Source organism: Eumetopias jubatus, unplaced genomic scaffold, assembly GCF_037043125.1.
Source record: "Eumetopias jubatus isolate StellerSeaLion01/CBP00866 unplaced genomic scaffold, mEumJub1_p1.0 scaffold_3, whole genome shotgun sequence".
In the NCBI taxonomy this organism is placed as follows: Eukaryota; Metazoa; Chordata; class Mammalia; order Carnivora; family Otariidae; genus Eumetopias; species Eumetopias jubatus.
Window position 1 is genome coordinate 117,876,828 of NW_028274809.1, and position 17,250 is coordinate 117,894,077.

At 43.6% G+C, this 17,250-nt stretch overlaps 1 protein-coding gene across 1 annotated transcript in view; it reads left to right on the forward strand.

The window, feature by feature from the left end:
* Positions 1–15,780, forward strand: part of TNFRSF19 (TNF receptor superfamily member 19) — a 64,199-nt gene extending 48,419 nt beyond the window's left edge. Inside the window, exons 5-8 of the mRNA XM_028107576.1 lie at positions 8,811–8,975; positions 9,425–9,550; positions 14,669–14,771; positions 15,369–15,780. Coding sequence (XP_027963377.1) covers positions 8,811–8,975; positions 9,425–9,550; positions 14,669–14,771; positions 15,369–15,780 — 806 coding nt within the window. The remainder of the gene's footprint in view (positions 1–8,810; positions 8,976–9,424; positions 9,551–14,668; positions 14,772–15,368) is intronic.
* Positions 15,781–17,250: the final 1,470 nt, after the last annotated feature.

The window sequence follows — 17,250 nt, forward strand, 5'->3', positions numbered from 1 at the left end:
CAGAACAGACAAATCCACAGAAAGCAGATTAGTGCTTGCCAGGAAGTGGAGAGAAAGGAGAATGGTGATTGATTGCTTAATGGGTATAGAGTTTCCTTTTGAGGTGATGAAAATGTTCTAGAATTAGTGGTGATGGTTGCACAACATCATGAATATACTCAATGTCACTAGTGGTAAATGTTATGTTATGTTATATATATTTTACCACAATAAAAAAATCAGTCCAGTTTAAATATATATGGGAACACACAGAAAAAGCTCATTTTGGAATAATATTTCTATCAGCTACTAAAAAACAAACCACATAGTTCTAAGACCAAAGTCTAAAATGAAAAAAAAATAAATGATGAAGTTTCACTCTTTACATTTATCCAGTGTCAGAATGCTTGGTATAAAGTGGATTAAAAAAAAATCCAATTATTTTGTTTGGTGACAGACTGTTTTGTGGTACATCTGGAATTCATATGTTGAGTGTTAAGATAGATATTTTTGTTTAGCCAGTTTAGATTAACAAGATAAAGCTTACACTCCAGAACTGTATCCTTGCCCTCAGTTAACATTGCAAAGAGCTCTTTGTTAATATTTTTTTTATTAAAGAGCATTACTAGAAATAGATTCATTGGGTTTTATTTTGTTAAACCTTTATTTGACATGGGATTTTTATTGGTGGTGGTGGAAGAGCACAGAAAGGAATGGATCAAATTATAGTTTACTTGAAACAAGTGAAAAAGTCAAAGATAAAATATTTCAGTGAAAATTATTAGGAAATGTCTAAATTGTATGTTTATATTTCAGAACTAGTTGTTAATTGAATTGCATGTGCCAGAACATGGTCATCAGTGCTCACACTTCCCATTCTGTTGGAGTGACATGTCATAGGGCCGGAAACCTGATGTATTATTTGCATATGCTAAACTCTCTGATGAAAACACAAGTCATCATTGAAATCTTAAAAACGGAAGCTTAGAAAGCATAGTTCGCTTACAACTTGTTCTTCCCTACTGTATTTATTTGATACTCATTTAATTATATCATAGAGACCTTAAAAATAATGTTTAAAAAGGCCATACATTATTTTTCCCTGCAAAAGAATACAATAGCCTCTTTAATCTTGGGGATAAGACAGTTTGAATTTGTGAAGCTAGATTTGTGTTTTTAAATTAGGTCATGTTAGGGGCGCCTGGGGCGCTCAGTGGGTTAAGCGTCTGCCTTAGGCTCAGGTCATGATTTCAGGGTCCTGGGATTGAGCCCCTCATCGCATCAGGCTCCCTGCTCAGCGGGGAGCCTGCTTCTCCCTCTCCCCCGCCCCCCTGCTCATGTGCTCTCTCACTATCTCTCTCCCTCTCAAATAAATAGATAAAATCTTAAAAAAATATTAGGTCAAGTTATATTGGATATGTTAGCTGATTACTTAGAATTTACTGGTCTGTGCAAAATTTCAGCCAAGAATCCTTCACACTATAGTAAATTTTTTGCTCTACATGGTTGGAAAAAGCATAATGTAATTTACAAAAAAAAAAAAAAAACCCACAAAAAACAAACAAACAAAAGAACCATAAGTTTTAGAGTCAGACAAACCGGGCTCAAATCTAGATCCAACCACCCAATATTTGTTTGAAATGAAAAAAATATGTATGTATGTACAGCCTTCTTCATGGACAAAACCCTCACTGTAAAGGACTGTTATGACATTTCAAAAGTGAGTAAGTAAGGGGCTGGCCCTCTGTAGGTGTTGGCATAGGCATATGGAAACTGTGATGGTGTGATGGTGTGATAGTGTAGGTAACTGTCTCCAAAAAATAATTATGGGTTCCTGTCATTAACAGTTCTCTAGATGCTCATGGCATTTTCCCCATACTTCTACATAGTTTTAGGGGGAGATGCTCAATAAAAATGTAAGATTAGTATGCCTGGTTTGATAAAATGATAGGAATGCTTAATCATCACCTTTATCCAATTTAGCTAGTAACCAGTTTCCAAAATTGACTCGAAAGCGGCTTTCGCTGAAAGATGCGCTTGGCCTCCCGAAGGTCCTCCCCTTTTCTAACCTCTTTGGTCATTCACTATAAATTAGTCATCACAATGTCTGCATTATTAAGTAAGATTACATTTGGCATATAATAAATAAAATAAGATCCCTTTGTGGTGAGTCCATGGAGTGCTAATTAAAATTGGCTAGAGAAGGTGAAGTTTTTGTTTCATATTCATTCTGTGGTTATATATAATCCTCAAGGTTTGTGTATTGATAAATCCGAGCAACCCTTGCTCTTCCACCTGTGGTCACATTAACATCACATAAAGAGCATGCCAGTGGAACTATTATTTGCCACCAGCTGTTTCCATCTGCACTGTCACCAACTATGTAGCCAAGGGTGGAAGCATATGAGGCAAACATTGTTGGCAGAATCTCACCTTATTAATTAGAGAGGTCCCCGTTAAATAAACCTTTGGATACTTCAAGTTTTCCATTTTCTTTCACATTCATTCATCCCATCATTGATCAAATACGTATGGGCACCAACTATGTGCCAAGAACACTTGTAGGTGTTGTCACTCTGGTAGTCGACAAAACTGACAACAATCCCTGCCCTTATGGAAGCTGAAGCTGAGGTGAAATTGATTAGGGTAAATGCTAAGTTGCTGTTACAAGAAGACCCCAAAATATGGCCACTTAAGTAAGACAGATGTTCCTCTCTGCATTCTGCAGGCCAACATGGCGGAGCGGGTCCCCACTGCAGAATATCATTCAGACGCCAGCAGCTTGCTCCAGGGCACTTTGCCAGTCTTTGGATATCTTCCTCATCTATAGGATCAGGACTGGCCATAATCCAGCCATAACCTGCTTGCAGCCCACAGTGAAGGGGAGGGCTGAGCCAAGCAATTTGTCCCTAAATTGAAGATGACAGATACTGTACACGTCACTTCCGTCATCCCTCCCATTCCCTGTTGAGTCTGATTTCGACATATCACCATGCCTAGCTGCAAAGGAGGCTGGAAAATATGGCCTCTGGCTGGGCTCAGCTTAAACACAAGCCCAGCGGGTTGCGTTCTTTTGCCCCCACCAGAGGGGAGAATGACAATGAACCAAACAAGTTAAACACATAAAGTGCAGGATGGCAGGAAGGAAAAGCCAGCAGGGAAGGGGGTAGGAAGCCCTGGTGAGATACTGTAGTTTTAAAAGAGTTTGGTGGAGAAGCCTCGCTAAGAGGATGATATTTGCAGAAGGGCAGCTGAAGGAACAATCTGCAGCCTGGGATGAGCCTTGCCGACAGACAGTGATGGGCAGGAGAGGTCTGTGGGGAGGGAGGGATTGCGGAAAGAAGCGAGGAGGTCGGGGTTGTCAGAGGTTGTAAGAGGTCATCTTTTGGACTCATTTTTTTTTAAGATTTTATTTATTTATTTGAGAGAGAGAGAGAATGAGAGATAGAGAGCACGAGAGGAAAGAGGGTCAGAGGGAGAAGCAGACTCCCCGCTGAGCAGGGAGCCCGATGCAGGACTCGATCCCGGGACTCCAGGATCATGACCTGAGCCGAAGGCAGTCGCTTAACCAACTGAGCCACCCAGGCGCCCCCCTTTTTGGACTCATTTTTGAGTTTAAGATGCATATCCCCATCCAAGTGGAGATGTTCAATAGGCTGTTGGATAGATGAATCTAGAGTTCAGGGAAACAGCTCAGACTGGAAATAAAAATTTCTACTTATTCTTTAATGTGAAGGTCATGGTCATTTCTCTAGGAAGAAATCAGCCAGGCTACAGATAGATCACGAGACTTTCTTAATAACCAACGTGTCCCAGTGTGCCTGGCAGCTAGCTCCGTAGGAGCTCATCTGGCCCAATAGACACTTTCCCTGAGCCCTCAGCCTCACCGTTGGTGGCTCTTGGTGTCTGCATGATGAGCCACTACTTAATCTTGTCTATGAGGAAGCCAAGCTTCAGAGAGGGGGAAAGTCTTGTCCGTGACCAGGGTGGAAAGTAGTGAGAGCTAGAATTGGGAGATCAGTTTCCTTCCTCCCAAGCCAACCCTCCCTTTGTCAGGAGGATATGCTGGCAAGAAGGATCTTCTGTTTAGCGGGTTTTTAAACAGCCTGCTAGGAAGTTGACATGGATAAACACGTAGGGAGATCAGTAGGAAGCAGAGCCATGGAATTACCAATGAAACCTCGCAGAGCACACGTGGGAGCGTGATGCTTCCCATCCGTCCCAGGCTCAGTCGCCTTCGTAAACATGCCTCTCCTCGCCGCCTCAGTGACGCTCAGGCATTGCTCCATGTGCCCGCCGCCAGGTGCTACACCAACATCCACGCTGAGGCCGAGGGGCCCTGAAGTACTCTCCCAGGGCAGGTGCCCTTGTGCGGAACTGGCTTCATGAACGCCCGGATGGTCTGCTGTACAGAAAGTCCCCGGATCTCTCCGTGGTCTGGCTGGTTTCTCCCTGCAGAAATGAGCATGGCCTGCACGTAGACACGGACCACATTTTGTTCATCTTCCCCTGGCAGAAAGTTTTACTCACTTACAAGCTACGTGCACCCACGGGCCAGTGCAGTCCACTGGTTTCAGGTCTCGAGCACTCTCACTTTGCTGTATAGACTTTGAGCAAACTACCCAAAGTCTTGGTTTCCCTGTTTATACAATGAGGGCCATCAGCGCATTCTCACAGCTCTGACGGCTTGTAAAGGGAGTGAGATCCCTGGAGGTATGTGAGCAGTGTCCAGGCGTCTAGTGAAGCCCATTTCGGTCAAGGTCAAGCCTGCGCATTGAGTTCCTAATTTGCAGCTTCTCCGGGGTCCCTCTTCTAAAGACTTTTCCATGACTCGTCAGAGTCCAGTAACACAGGTCTCTCCGCTATATGCGTCTCTCCAGCTACATTCTGAAGCTGCTTAGGGGGTGAGATATAAAGAGAGTATCTCTGCAATTAGGATATTTTGCACCTTGGTCACATTCCAAGGAGGGTAAAAGTGAACTTGTATAAAAAAACACTTGCCAGACTTCGTTGGCCACCTCTCTTTTCTCTTCTTTGTCTATTCAGATTCTCATTCGACTTACTTAATGCCTCGTAGGATGTCTTATTCACAGTAGATCCTCAGTATGTGATTGTTCCGCTGAGCTGAACTCCTAAGGAAATGTATAATATAACATTGCACTTATCTAATGTAATATGAAATTTAAGCTAAGAAAACAGTTCTCCCTCTGAAGTAACTATGCCAGAGGGTAGTGCTAAGATTATAGTGGAATTTAATAACTTAGTTAGGGTAAGAGATGCCTTTGTATTCCAGAAAAGTTAAAACTTTCCGAAGACTGTGGACATTCCTGTTCCCAGTTCTTCAGAAGTCCTATCAGAATCCTAATAAGGTATGAGTAAAATTCCTTGCAGGCATTCAATATACTTGGTCAGCAATGGACAGGGAATTCAGTTGAGGCATGTGGGTGGAAAGAATCTTTAATCTCAGTATCATTGCAGCGGTCACAGGTCAGCAAAACAAGACTTTTTAGTTTGTACTAGATAAATCTTTTTCTGAGAAATTCTCAGCAACACCTCAATTAACCAGAACTTAACAGAGTAGAAGCCACTTCATATAATTGGCACCAACCTCCTCCTTCCCCCGCCGTGCTTTTTTTACTACTCAAATCAAAAAGATTTGATCAAAATCAGAAAGGAAACAGGCTTTTAGCAGAAACTTACGTGAATGAGTTTCTAGGGTTGTTCTTAAATCCAAAGATAGGCAGCCCTATCTCTCATAGCGTACGTCCACGTAAATGTCTGCATTGTTGTATGTGATGACCTAAAAATGATGAGCCCGTTTCCTATAAAATAGATTGTTTGCTGTAACTGTTGTCATAAACTTGTACATATAAACAAAAAATCCAGAATGTGGTTTCCAGAGCCCTGCTTCCCATGGAGACCTCTCTGAGAGGGTGTCTGAGTTAAAAAGACACCTTTTCTTATGCAGGTGTCAAACGTTGAGAGGTGAAACTACTGTATTTTTCTTGTTCATCTTCAGATGCTACTTCCACGGAAATGTATAGAGAAGGGGCTTACTGAGTTGCACTTTTTAAAAAAAAATCGATGTTATTATGGCAACTCGATATCATTGAGATTACAATATTAGTACCCTACCATGGAAAGGTATTTATTCCTATGATTCCTATACTTCTACGATTAGTTTGGGGAAAATAAATGCTGAATCACAAACCACCAGACTCAAAATCCTCATCGGGTGCATTTTAGCATGTTTATAAAGCAGGAACATTTCCTTTCATATGAAGGTAAGTAAGATGACTAATATACTTTCAAAGAAGTTCAAGAAGAACTTAAAGGATTCTAATTGTGACTCTACTTTAACCCGAAGTCCCAATTCTTAGTAGGGTTTTCCTGAATATCCAATACTATGTGAATTGATGAGCTTAACTTGATAGTTACAATAGCGTTAAGAACTTTGAGGTCTTCAGCTCAAATCATGTACTTTGTTTCATTCTGACGACAGCTCTTGCTAAAGCCGAGCATTGTGTGGAGCTGGGTTACTTGATGAAGAGTTTTCAGCTGATCTTGCTCTGAAGTCAACCACCTTTCTCACAAACATAAGCGAGGTGGCAGTTTTCCACAGCTGCACCATTTGGTCCAAAGAAATAAGAGTTACATCTCCCAGATCCCTTACCCTGCGGTGTAGTCAACTATTTCCCTTGCACAGGATATAAATTCCTCTTCGGTTATTGATTTGTCAGTGTTTGTACAGCTGGGCCTGTGTTCATACATCCTCTTGTGAATTTGTCCACTGATAGAGGCTGTTTCAGATTTGGATTTAATCTCTATTAGGTCAGGGATGCAATTTGTTTAACTTGCTGTATGATGAACTTCAGCATGTGCTGCTTGATGATTATAGGATGTCTACATAGCTATAAGTGGTAACTATTTTTTATGAATATTAAACATGTTTATGAACAAATATCCTTTAAAATGTATGATTGGATTATGATTCCTAATCATCCAAGCCCAAGGCATATAGCTTAGGTGCCTTCTGGGTGGCAGTTAGAAACTTTTATCAGTGTGGCCCCAGAATCACTGAGCCTAGAAGTACCAAGACTTGATGTTCCCAGATGATCACTCCTGCTATCATATTTTTGTGATTCAATATTACTAACCCAGAAGTTTTTCTCTGGTTCTAGCCTCAAGTATCTTACAGTGGAAATCAATCTTACAGGGTTGGGGGGATATGTAGCCAGGGACAAGAAGAAGGGTACCAGCTGATTAGTTGGCTTGTGTTTAGGACTCACACTGCACAAATATAGATACAAACATTTAACGTCTCGAGTTGTTATGTCCGTATGATAGCCATGAGCCACATGTGGCTAACAGGCACCTGAAATGTGCTTAGTCCAAAAGGAGATGGTGCCGTCAATGTGAAATCACATTGGACTTTGAAATTTTTGTACAAAATAGAGGATGTCAAATATGTCATTAATAATTTTCATATTGAATACATGAATACATAATATATTTTGAGATCTGTTAGGTTAGGTAAAATAGATTAATTTTTCCTCTTTATTTTTCTTTTTTTAACATGGCTTCTAGACAACTTAAAATTACATGAGGGGCACATGTTACGCTTCTCTCAGGCCACAGTGGTCTGGAGTAACCCTCAGCCTTGGGGTGGGGGGAGCTCCCACTGAGTGGCGCTCAGGATCTGAGAGCATCCGAGGGGGAGGATGAGGGCCCACCTCGCCTGGGGGGGGAGGGGGGGCAGGTACCCAGAAGAAGAGAAAGCTTAACTGCCCCTCTCTTTAGGTTCAAGCTCTCTCAAATCCTTTTCAGGTTAGTTAGTATGTTCTGAAGTGACTGCCCTGAATATAGTTTCTGACCTAAATGAGTTCATTCTTCCCAGTACCCTAAAAAAGTTAAGTGCTAATTATTATCATCATGAATAGTAATAGCAACCAATAGCTAATGATTCTAGAGCACTGAGCAAGGGGCTGTTCTACATGCTCTATCTGATAAAACATGATTTCATTTTTTTTTTAACAGCCAGGTGAGACCGGCCCTCTCCCTACCTCCGTAGAACAGAGGTGCGTGTGAGACTCCAAGAGATTAATTGCTCAGGGTTACACATCCAGAGATTAACCCAGGCAGTGAGATTCCAGACTCTTAGCCCTCAACAATGACACACTACCTCCCTCTAGAAGAGAATGTCTTTCTTGACACTTGAACACGTTACTGGGCTGCCCTGTAACAGAATAGCAACACTATTCGGTTTTTTCTCTAGAACTTAGACCGTTGTTCAGTCATTCAGCAGCCAGGCATTAAAAAATGCTTACTGTCTCAGAAACTGGGAGTTACCATTAGGTTGTGAATGATCCCACGCCATATTTTTCCCTAAAGTTGCCCCCAGAAGCATCCCTTAATTCAGTGTGCTTGAAATGTACGTAGTCTAATTCCCATTAAATTGCAAATATTACATACCTACGATGCGCCAAATGCTGTGTCAAGCACTGGGAGACAGAGAACGAGGAATTCCATCTTGCCAACAGCTCTGCTCTAGCCGGCCTAAAAGCACATCCTGGCAACGCCGTGTGTTGAGAGTTGCGTGCCCACAGTGCTGTGGGAGAGGAGGAGGGGCACATCCACACACCTTGGGGTATTAAAGAAATATTCTAAGAGGAGGGAGCACTGAGCCTTCTTGAAGAAGGCTCCTCTTGTCTCCTGGGGTCTTTCTTCCATCACATGAAGGCCATCAATAAAGGCGGCCACCAAGATGGGGGTAAGCGTCCGAGTCTCCTGGGTTGTTGAGAGCCTGCTGACTCCATTCCTGCGTTTTGCAGGTACCAGCAAGGTCAACCTCGTGAAGATCCCGTCCACGGCCTCCAGCCCACGGGACACAGCCCTGGCGGCCGTAATTTGCAGCGCCCTGGCCACCGTCCTGTTGGCCCTGCTCATCCTCTGTGTCATCTACTGTAAGAGGCAGTTTATGGAGAAAAAACCCAGCTGTGAGTGTTGAGCTCTTTCTGTTTCTTAGCATTTGGGTGAAGCGTGTTTATTATCATTGTCACCGAAGGTTCCACGAGGCCTTGACTGAGACCACAGTCAGGAGCTATTAAAGGGACAGAGCACACCTGGAAACGCAGCTCACAGTCCCCTGGTCCCCCAGAGGCACTGCTTTATAAGGATATTGAAAAGGCAGCAGTGTCCCGTGCCACTAGGCAAAAGTGAAAATCCTTCCAAGTTCTGGCAACTGAAGTACTCTATAGTTTGAGCTTTAACAAATTCATTCCTAGTTGTTTCTCCACGTAAGAAGACATATTTTTAAATGTGAATGATAGCCATCTTTTTCTTCAGAAATATTAAGAGCTAGAAGGGTACCTGTCTGTGTTATGGTGGTCATGGGCTCTTTTATAGAGGCAATGGTCTTCACTGACAGAATTCTCGCCCCTTGTAGGGTCTCTGAGAGCACAAGACATTCAGTACAACGGTTCTGAACTGTCATGTTTTGACAGACCTCAGCTCAATGAATCTGCTCCCAGAGCATGTTGTCAGTGCCATCAGGACTCAGCCCAGACCTGCGGTAAGTGCAGCCCGGCAAGGGGCCATTAGGGGAATCCCAGGGACACAGACACTGCAAAGAATTGTCCCTGTTGGCCCCACAGCTCGGTTGCTCCGCTTGGTTTTCCAGTTAAAGCTGATCTTGTTACATGATTCTCTGTCCCCTGATGGTTTGGGTGTTTTGAGCCTCTTAAGTATTAAAAAGAAAAGAAGGATCTCATTAAAATTCTAGGATTGTCAGCAACTTTTTAAAGCAAGTTTGCCTTTATTGTTTTGGGTCCACTGATTGAAAACAAGATCATCCTTTTGTAGAGTAGGAGCGTGTTTCCTGTCTTGTCCGGTGGATTCAGGCTGAACTTTGATGGGTCTTCTTAATGTCTTTTTGGGTTTCTTAAAGAAGAGCAGGAGGGAGAACTATGGCAGGGGTTTCCACCAACTTCAACTGCCTGGGGGACTACTCACAGAAAAGGAAGTTTAGGGAAGTCATGCAAATGGAAATTGGTTTCTCACCAGGGCAAAAAACGGGCAAAGATAATACTACTTTCTCTGCCACTTATTTATATTCCTCAACACAAGGCTCCCACACTTATACTTCCCTCTCGGCCCCCACTCTGCAGAGCAAAACTGGATGGCAGTGCCCTTTCTAGACAGCCCCTGCCCGCCTGGCTTCGCGTTCTCAGAGCACCTTTGAAGCAATGCTCACAGCACCATTTTGTCTCTTTGGAGCCACTCTTTAAGCTGAGTGTTTCCCACTTAGATTGACTGACATTCCTGGAACGGTGCAGTCTTTCCTACTAAGAAATTACAGGATTTCGTTTTCTGATCTGACGTTCCATATGTGGAGTAAGAAGTTTTCAGCAGACTGATTTTGCTACTGCTCGTTACTGTCTTCTGTTTTAGGAATGGGTCGGGAACAAAATATAAGACCTTCTGTGGTGTGTGCGGATCTATTTTTGCCTTTGCCTACGTAGGGAATAGACTTCTAGACAGTATGGACAATAACTGAGTGATCCTCAAAACACCCCCAGCACTGGGGTTCCCAGACCCTGAACTGGTACACTAGGCTCAGAGGGAGCAGGAATCATTTCCTGAGACATGAACTCGGATGTGGTAAAATGCAGCATTGGGCAAAATCTGCCTCTTCTTAACTTCTGTCTGAAAAGAAGGCTTAAATGGGCAGATGGCCTTGGTGCATGTCCCCTTAACAGAACAGCACGCTGAGCCTGGAAAGAATTCGCCTGCTACTGCCCAGGTTCCGTATAGCTTACCACTTATGTGGTTTCCTACTTCATGGCAGTGCCTTTGTTCTTCGAACTTTTTACTTTGACATCATTTAAGACTTACAAAAATGTTGACAGAATAGCACAAAGAATTCTCACACCCTCTTCACCCAGATCCCCCCCAATTAACATTTTATCTCATTTCCACATCTGCTTTATCATTTTTCTAAGTACGGTAGAGATATGTGTATTCATACACGTTTTTTCATGTCCACTTAAAAATCAGTTGCAGAGATGATATCTCTTTACCCCTTAATACTACGGTGTTTGTTTCCTAAGAACAAGAACATCCTCTTACAGAACAGCACAGTTATTAAAATCAGAAAATCAGCATTAAATCAAAGCTTATTGTGTAATCTACAGAGCACATTCAGGTTTTCTGAATTGTCCCAAAATTTATAGTGAAAGAAAATCCCGGATAACACTGTTGCATTTAGTTGTCAAATCTCTACCTTATTTTTATCTGGCACAGGTCCTTAATCTTTCTTTGTGTTTCGTGACATTATTATTGTTGACAGGCACAGGCCGGTAATTTTGTAGAGTGACCCTCAGTTTGGGTTTGTCTGATGTTTCTGTATGACTAGAAACAGAAATCCTGCAGGGGTGATGCTGTGTCCTTCCCAGTGTCCCACATGAGGAGGCACAGCGTGTACAGCTGTCCCTTTCCTGGTCAGGTCAATTTGGGTCCTTTCGTTAAGGTGGCACCTGCCAGGTTTCTCTGCTGTAACATGATTGTTGTTCTCTTTGTAATTAATAAATATTTTTCAGGAGACTCTTTGAGACTGTGTAAATATCCTGTTACTCTCCAGACTTTCACCCAAGAGTTTCGTATCCTCTGAATTAGTCATTACTACGATGGTTACAAATGCTTGTTTTGTAATTCCATCATTTTCTCCACATTTATTAGTTGGCTTCCTGCAGTAAGAAAGAACTTCTTCCCCATTTATTTATTTACTTGAATTAGTGCAGACTCATGGACCCTTTTCCACAGCCTCTACTCCTTTGCCATCATCATTTATCTTGGTGCTCATGTTTTTCTAGGTTGGGCCAGTTCAGGTCCCTTCACGTTGGCTCATGTGTCATTTTGAAATGTCCTGATTATTCCTTAGCACTTTCTTCATCTCTGGCACACAAAAAAAGTTCCAGGCTCATCTTGCACTTTGGCTGCTTGAGCCCTAGAACCAGCCATTTCTAAAAGGAAGGGCAGTGTCTTTTGCTTTGAAATAATTTTGAAACATCTTGCGGTGAGCATGACATGGGCTTGCCGAGTTGAATGGCCGTGGATCCGGGTGAGTTCCCCGAGCTCACGGCAGCGTATATTCACACAGCGAGCACCACGTGGGCCCTGTGCTGAGAGAGATCTGGGCGAAGGTGTGCGGGTATCTGTCCTGGTTGGCAATTGCATGTCAATGTTTAACACTCATTTTTAAAAAGGAAAATTTCACCATATTTTTTCCTTTTATAAGAGTGAGGAGATCATTTCTCGTGCAAACTTTGGATACACAAACATACATGTATATGTAAATATACAATTTTTTCACATCTTTTTCTCTCTCTAGATGTGTGTCTTTATCTTTGTATGCTTTAGTGTGTGTATGTGTAGAATCAGAATTATATATGTATGTATGTAGAGAGTTCACCAAATGTTGACAGCGTTCATTTCCAGTTTATACGGTTGGGTAATATTTATTTTTAAATTTCTTATCTTAATCCCTCTCTTTTAAAATTTTTTTTCTTCAGTACCCTTGTGTTATTTTTGTAACCAAAAATTGATACTGCCTCAATGAACACAATGGATTGTAAATATGTGTGCACACCTCTAGTTATTCCTTATGTTCCATTCCTGGCAGGAAAACAGTAGTAACTCTGTGTGTGTATGGTATGTGTGGTGTGTGTGTGGTGTGTGTGGTGTGTGTGTGGTGTGTGTACATGTGTGTGTGGGGGTGGGATGTGTGTGAGGTGTGGGGGGGTGTGTGGGATGTGTGTGTGGGGGGTGTGGGGGTGTGTGTATGTGTGGTGTGTGTATGTGTGGTGTGTGTGGTGTGTGTACGTGAGGTGTGTGGTGTGTGTGTGGGGTGTGTGGTGTGTGTGGGGGTGTGTGTACGTGAGGTGTGTGGGGTATGTGGGGTGTGTGTGTGTGGTGTGTGTGAGGTGTCTGTGTGGTGTGGTGTGTGTGTGTGGTGTGTGTACATGAGGTGTGTGGTGTGTGTGTGAGGTGTGTGTGAGGTGTGTGTGTGGTGTGTGTACGTGAGGTGTGTGGTGTGTGTGTGTGTGTGTGAGGTGTGTGTGGGGTGTGGGAGTGTGTGTGTGGTGTGTGTACGTGAGGTGTGTGGTGTGTGGGGGGTGTGAGGTATGTGTGTGGTGTGTGGGGGTGTGTAAGGTGTGTGGGGGGGGTGTGAAGTGTGTGTGGGTGTGTGTGTGGTGTGTGTGTGTGTGTGGAGTTAAAGGGTCGAACGTGTGTCTGTTCCTGTTCTGTACCAATAGCCCATGCGGCTGGATGGCGCTCCTATTTCTACCATCCCCTCACGGGACAGGGGAGTCTGATTTCACACTCTCTCACACTCTCTCACACACTGTCTCACACTCTCACACTCACACACACAATACTCAAACACATACTCTCACACTCACTCTCACACTTACACACAAACACACTCACAGTCTCACACTCACACCCTCACACTCACACTCACTCTCTCACACACACAATACTCACACAGTCACACACACTCTCACACTCACACAGTCTCTCACACTCACTCTCTCACTCTCACACACTCACACACTCACACACTCTCACACTCACTCACTCTCACACACTCACACAATACTCAAACACACTCTCTTACACACTCACTCTCTCACACTCACTCTCAAACACACACTCACACAGTCTCACACCCTCTCACACACTCTCTCACACTCTCACACACTCAATACTCAAACACTCTCATACACAATCTCATACTGTCGCTCACACACTCACACACTCAGTCTCTCACACACACACAAAATACTCAAACACACTCACACACACTCTCACACTGTCACACACTCTCACACTCACACACAGTCTCACACTCACTCTCACACACTCTTACACTGTCACACAGTCTCTCACACTCTTACACACTCTCACTCTCTCACACACTCACACACTGTCACACTCACACAGTCTCACACTCTCACACTCGCTTTCACACACTCACTCACACACACAGTACTCAAACACACACTCACACACTCTCACACTGTCACACACTCTCACACTCACACAGTCTCTCACACTCACACACTCTCAAACACACACTCTCACACACACTCTCTCACACTCACTCTCACACACTGTCACTCACACACACTCTCAAACACACACACTCTCACACACTCTCAGGCTGTGCTGTTACCTTTCATTATGATTTCTATTGTGGTAAAATATACACAACATAAAATTTGTCATTTTAACACTGCTTCGGTGTGCAGTTCAGTGGCACTGAGCCCGTTCATACCGGTGTGCCGCCGTCACCCGCCCCCCATCTGCAGAACACTTCATCTTCCTAAACGGAGACTCCGTCCCCAGTAAAGAGCGCCGCCACCCCCCCACAACCCACGTTAGCCCCTGGCACCCACCATTCTGCTTTCAGTCTCTATGGGTTTGACTACTCTAAGTACTTCAGATAGGCAGTGCATCATCATTGTAAGTTAACAAAAAAGAGAGAGAATTAAACCTCATGTTTCCTTTCCCCCAAAAGTCACCCAAAGGGGAATAGCTGAATTTTCTCCAGCACTGTTGAGACAGTATTGAAGAGAAAGTTCCCAGGAGACAGCCTTGTGCTTCACACCTCTGCTGGCTTCCCTAGGGCCTGTTCACTTGATTCCATCTCTGTGCTGTGACGAGGCCTGCAGTGTGGACCGGGCGACTCTTGGCTGTAGGGTGCATTCCAAGGCGACACTTCAGGAGAGGTAACGTGGGATTTTTAATCCATAAAATGTCATATTCCCTTGTGCAAATATGCATTCTACTGGTTTACCAATTTTCATGTCAAACTATGAGACATCATTTAAAAAATATTACTGATGACATTCCGGACATCGGAGGGGGACAAATCCTTGGCAAGAGGTACATGAGTCTCTCGGGGTTATTGATATCCAGTGTGACATTCTTTATACTTTACACTCTATTAATTTTGTTTTTGTCTCATATTCATGATTTGTGACACTTCTGTCATGCGTCGGTAATTTGTAACATGTCATTTACTTCTAGAATTTTACAATAGCCATCAAGAAACTCAGTTAAGACCCAGGAAACTGCCTGTTTTAGACATTGGGTTAAGTATAACTATACTGGTTAGAAGTATGTACACAAATTCAGTTTGAAAGTAAGTGGAATAATTAAACTTACTGTATGGAAGCAAGTTTCTAACAAAGGAAGCACTAGAATTCTAATATAATCAATTTGCTCTTTCATCTAGAAAACTTAAAAGCAGAGCTGGGTGTTGCTTTGTAGTGGTGTTTTTCCTCCCCGTAGATGACTTGAACAGCTTTTGAATGTGTGTTCAGACACACAGGTCCAGTGGGGGAGATGGTGCCCACGTTCTTCGGGTCCCTTCCGAGGTCCATCTGTGGTGAGTTTTCAGACGCCTGGCCTCTGATGCAAAATCCCATGTGTGGTGACGACATCTCTCTTTGTGACTCTTATCCCGAACTCTCTGGAGGAGATACGCATTCTCTCAACCCAGAAAACGAAAGCTCGTCCTCCTTGGATTCAAACAGTAGTCAGGATTTGGTTGGTGGAGCTGTTCCGATTCATTCTGAGAACTTTACAGAAACTACTGATCCCTCTAGATGTAACCACTCGCTGACAGAGCCAGTGCTGACTCAGGATATGCTGACGACCAGAAGCCAGCTGCGTCAGGAGAGTGGCAACATCGTCAGCCTGACCACACAGACGTCCCTTCAGGTAAGGCAGTGACTAGCCTTGAGAAGGACACGGCATTGACTCATGCCAGACCCAGGGGATGGGAACTCGGCTCACCATAGAATGTGGGGAGACCTGATGAGAAGGCTTTTCCATCTTTCATAACTTCTTGCTCTTATATGTATGGAGAATATATTTTAAATTAATCAAGAGTCTTTTGTTGTTGTTGTTGTTGTTGTTAACTAACGGGTACTCTGTAAGGTCATAATGAGCAGCTGCATTCTTTTACTCCTTGCAAATCCAAGTACTTAGCACAGCACCCCCAGCTCCGTTCCTGATTGAGAGAGTCAAGGGAGCATCTTGTAAACAGTTCCTCACCTTCATTTACCCTGTGATGTTTTCTGCCCAATACTTAAATGCACTTCATTCACCATCAAGTTAATGGCAATTTAGATCTCTCCTGTTTTTTCGAGATTGCTCTGCTTTGACTGATCGGTTTGGCTAGAAATTGATTGTCGGTTGTGATCCAGGTCCAAATACTGCAGAAGAACTTTCTAGAAAGAAGGTTTAAAATCAGGTTTGCAAGGAGATGGTGACTACAGGGAGCTGGGGTTTTCAGGCAGGCTGCAAGGCTAGAGGCAGAGAAGCGTCAGGGAAACCTGCGCACCATCCCTGCTTTCCCCTTCTGGCGAGGATGTGGCCGTTCCTGAATTTGACTTAATGTCTACAAGCATTTCCCTAATATAACCACATATACTGTTGGAATACATTCTCTTGGGGAAAAAAATGATGCCAGCCTTTAGTATAAAAGGGCCAAGTCACAGCAAGAGTAAGGCTCCCAGGCGCCCATGAGGTCCTGCCTGCACACCCCCCTTGCTCTCACTGCTCATGGGCAGCCAGCTCAGGGGCCCCGGGTCCTGGGGAAGCACTCTGGCACATTCTGTGTCTGCTCTCGAGAGGGGCCTCCATTTCCACGAAGTCCTGTATCCTGGTCTCATGATGTTAGACACAGTCGGAAGTCAGAGTGTGAAAGGAGATGTGTTCCTTTCAAGAATAGCGCATAGGTGTTGATCTAAATCTGCAATACTTTTTCTCTGAACTACAAATTCCATAGAGAATTTATAGGGAGTTCTATGCAGAAAGCATTTGTTGGCTTTGGAGAAAAATAATTTTGTTTTTCTCAAAATAAAGGAAATGAAGAAGAGCTAAGGGAAGAAAAGCAAACAAATTAGGCATTTAAAATGTAAAATACTGGGGCGCCTGGTTGGCTCAGTTGGTTAATCGACTGCCTTCGGCTCAGGTCATGATCCTGGAGTCCCAGGATCAAGTCCCGCATCGGGCTCCCTGCTCAGCAGGGGGTCTCCTTCTCCCTCTGACCCTCCCCCCTCTCATGTGCTCTCTCTCTCTCTCAAATAAATAAATAAAATCTTTTTTAAAAATGTAAAATACTGGTGCACCTGGGTGGCTCATTTGGTTAAGTGTCTGCCTTCTGCTCAGGTCATGATCTCAGGGTCCTGGAATCCA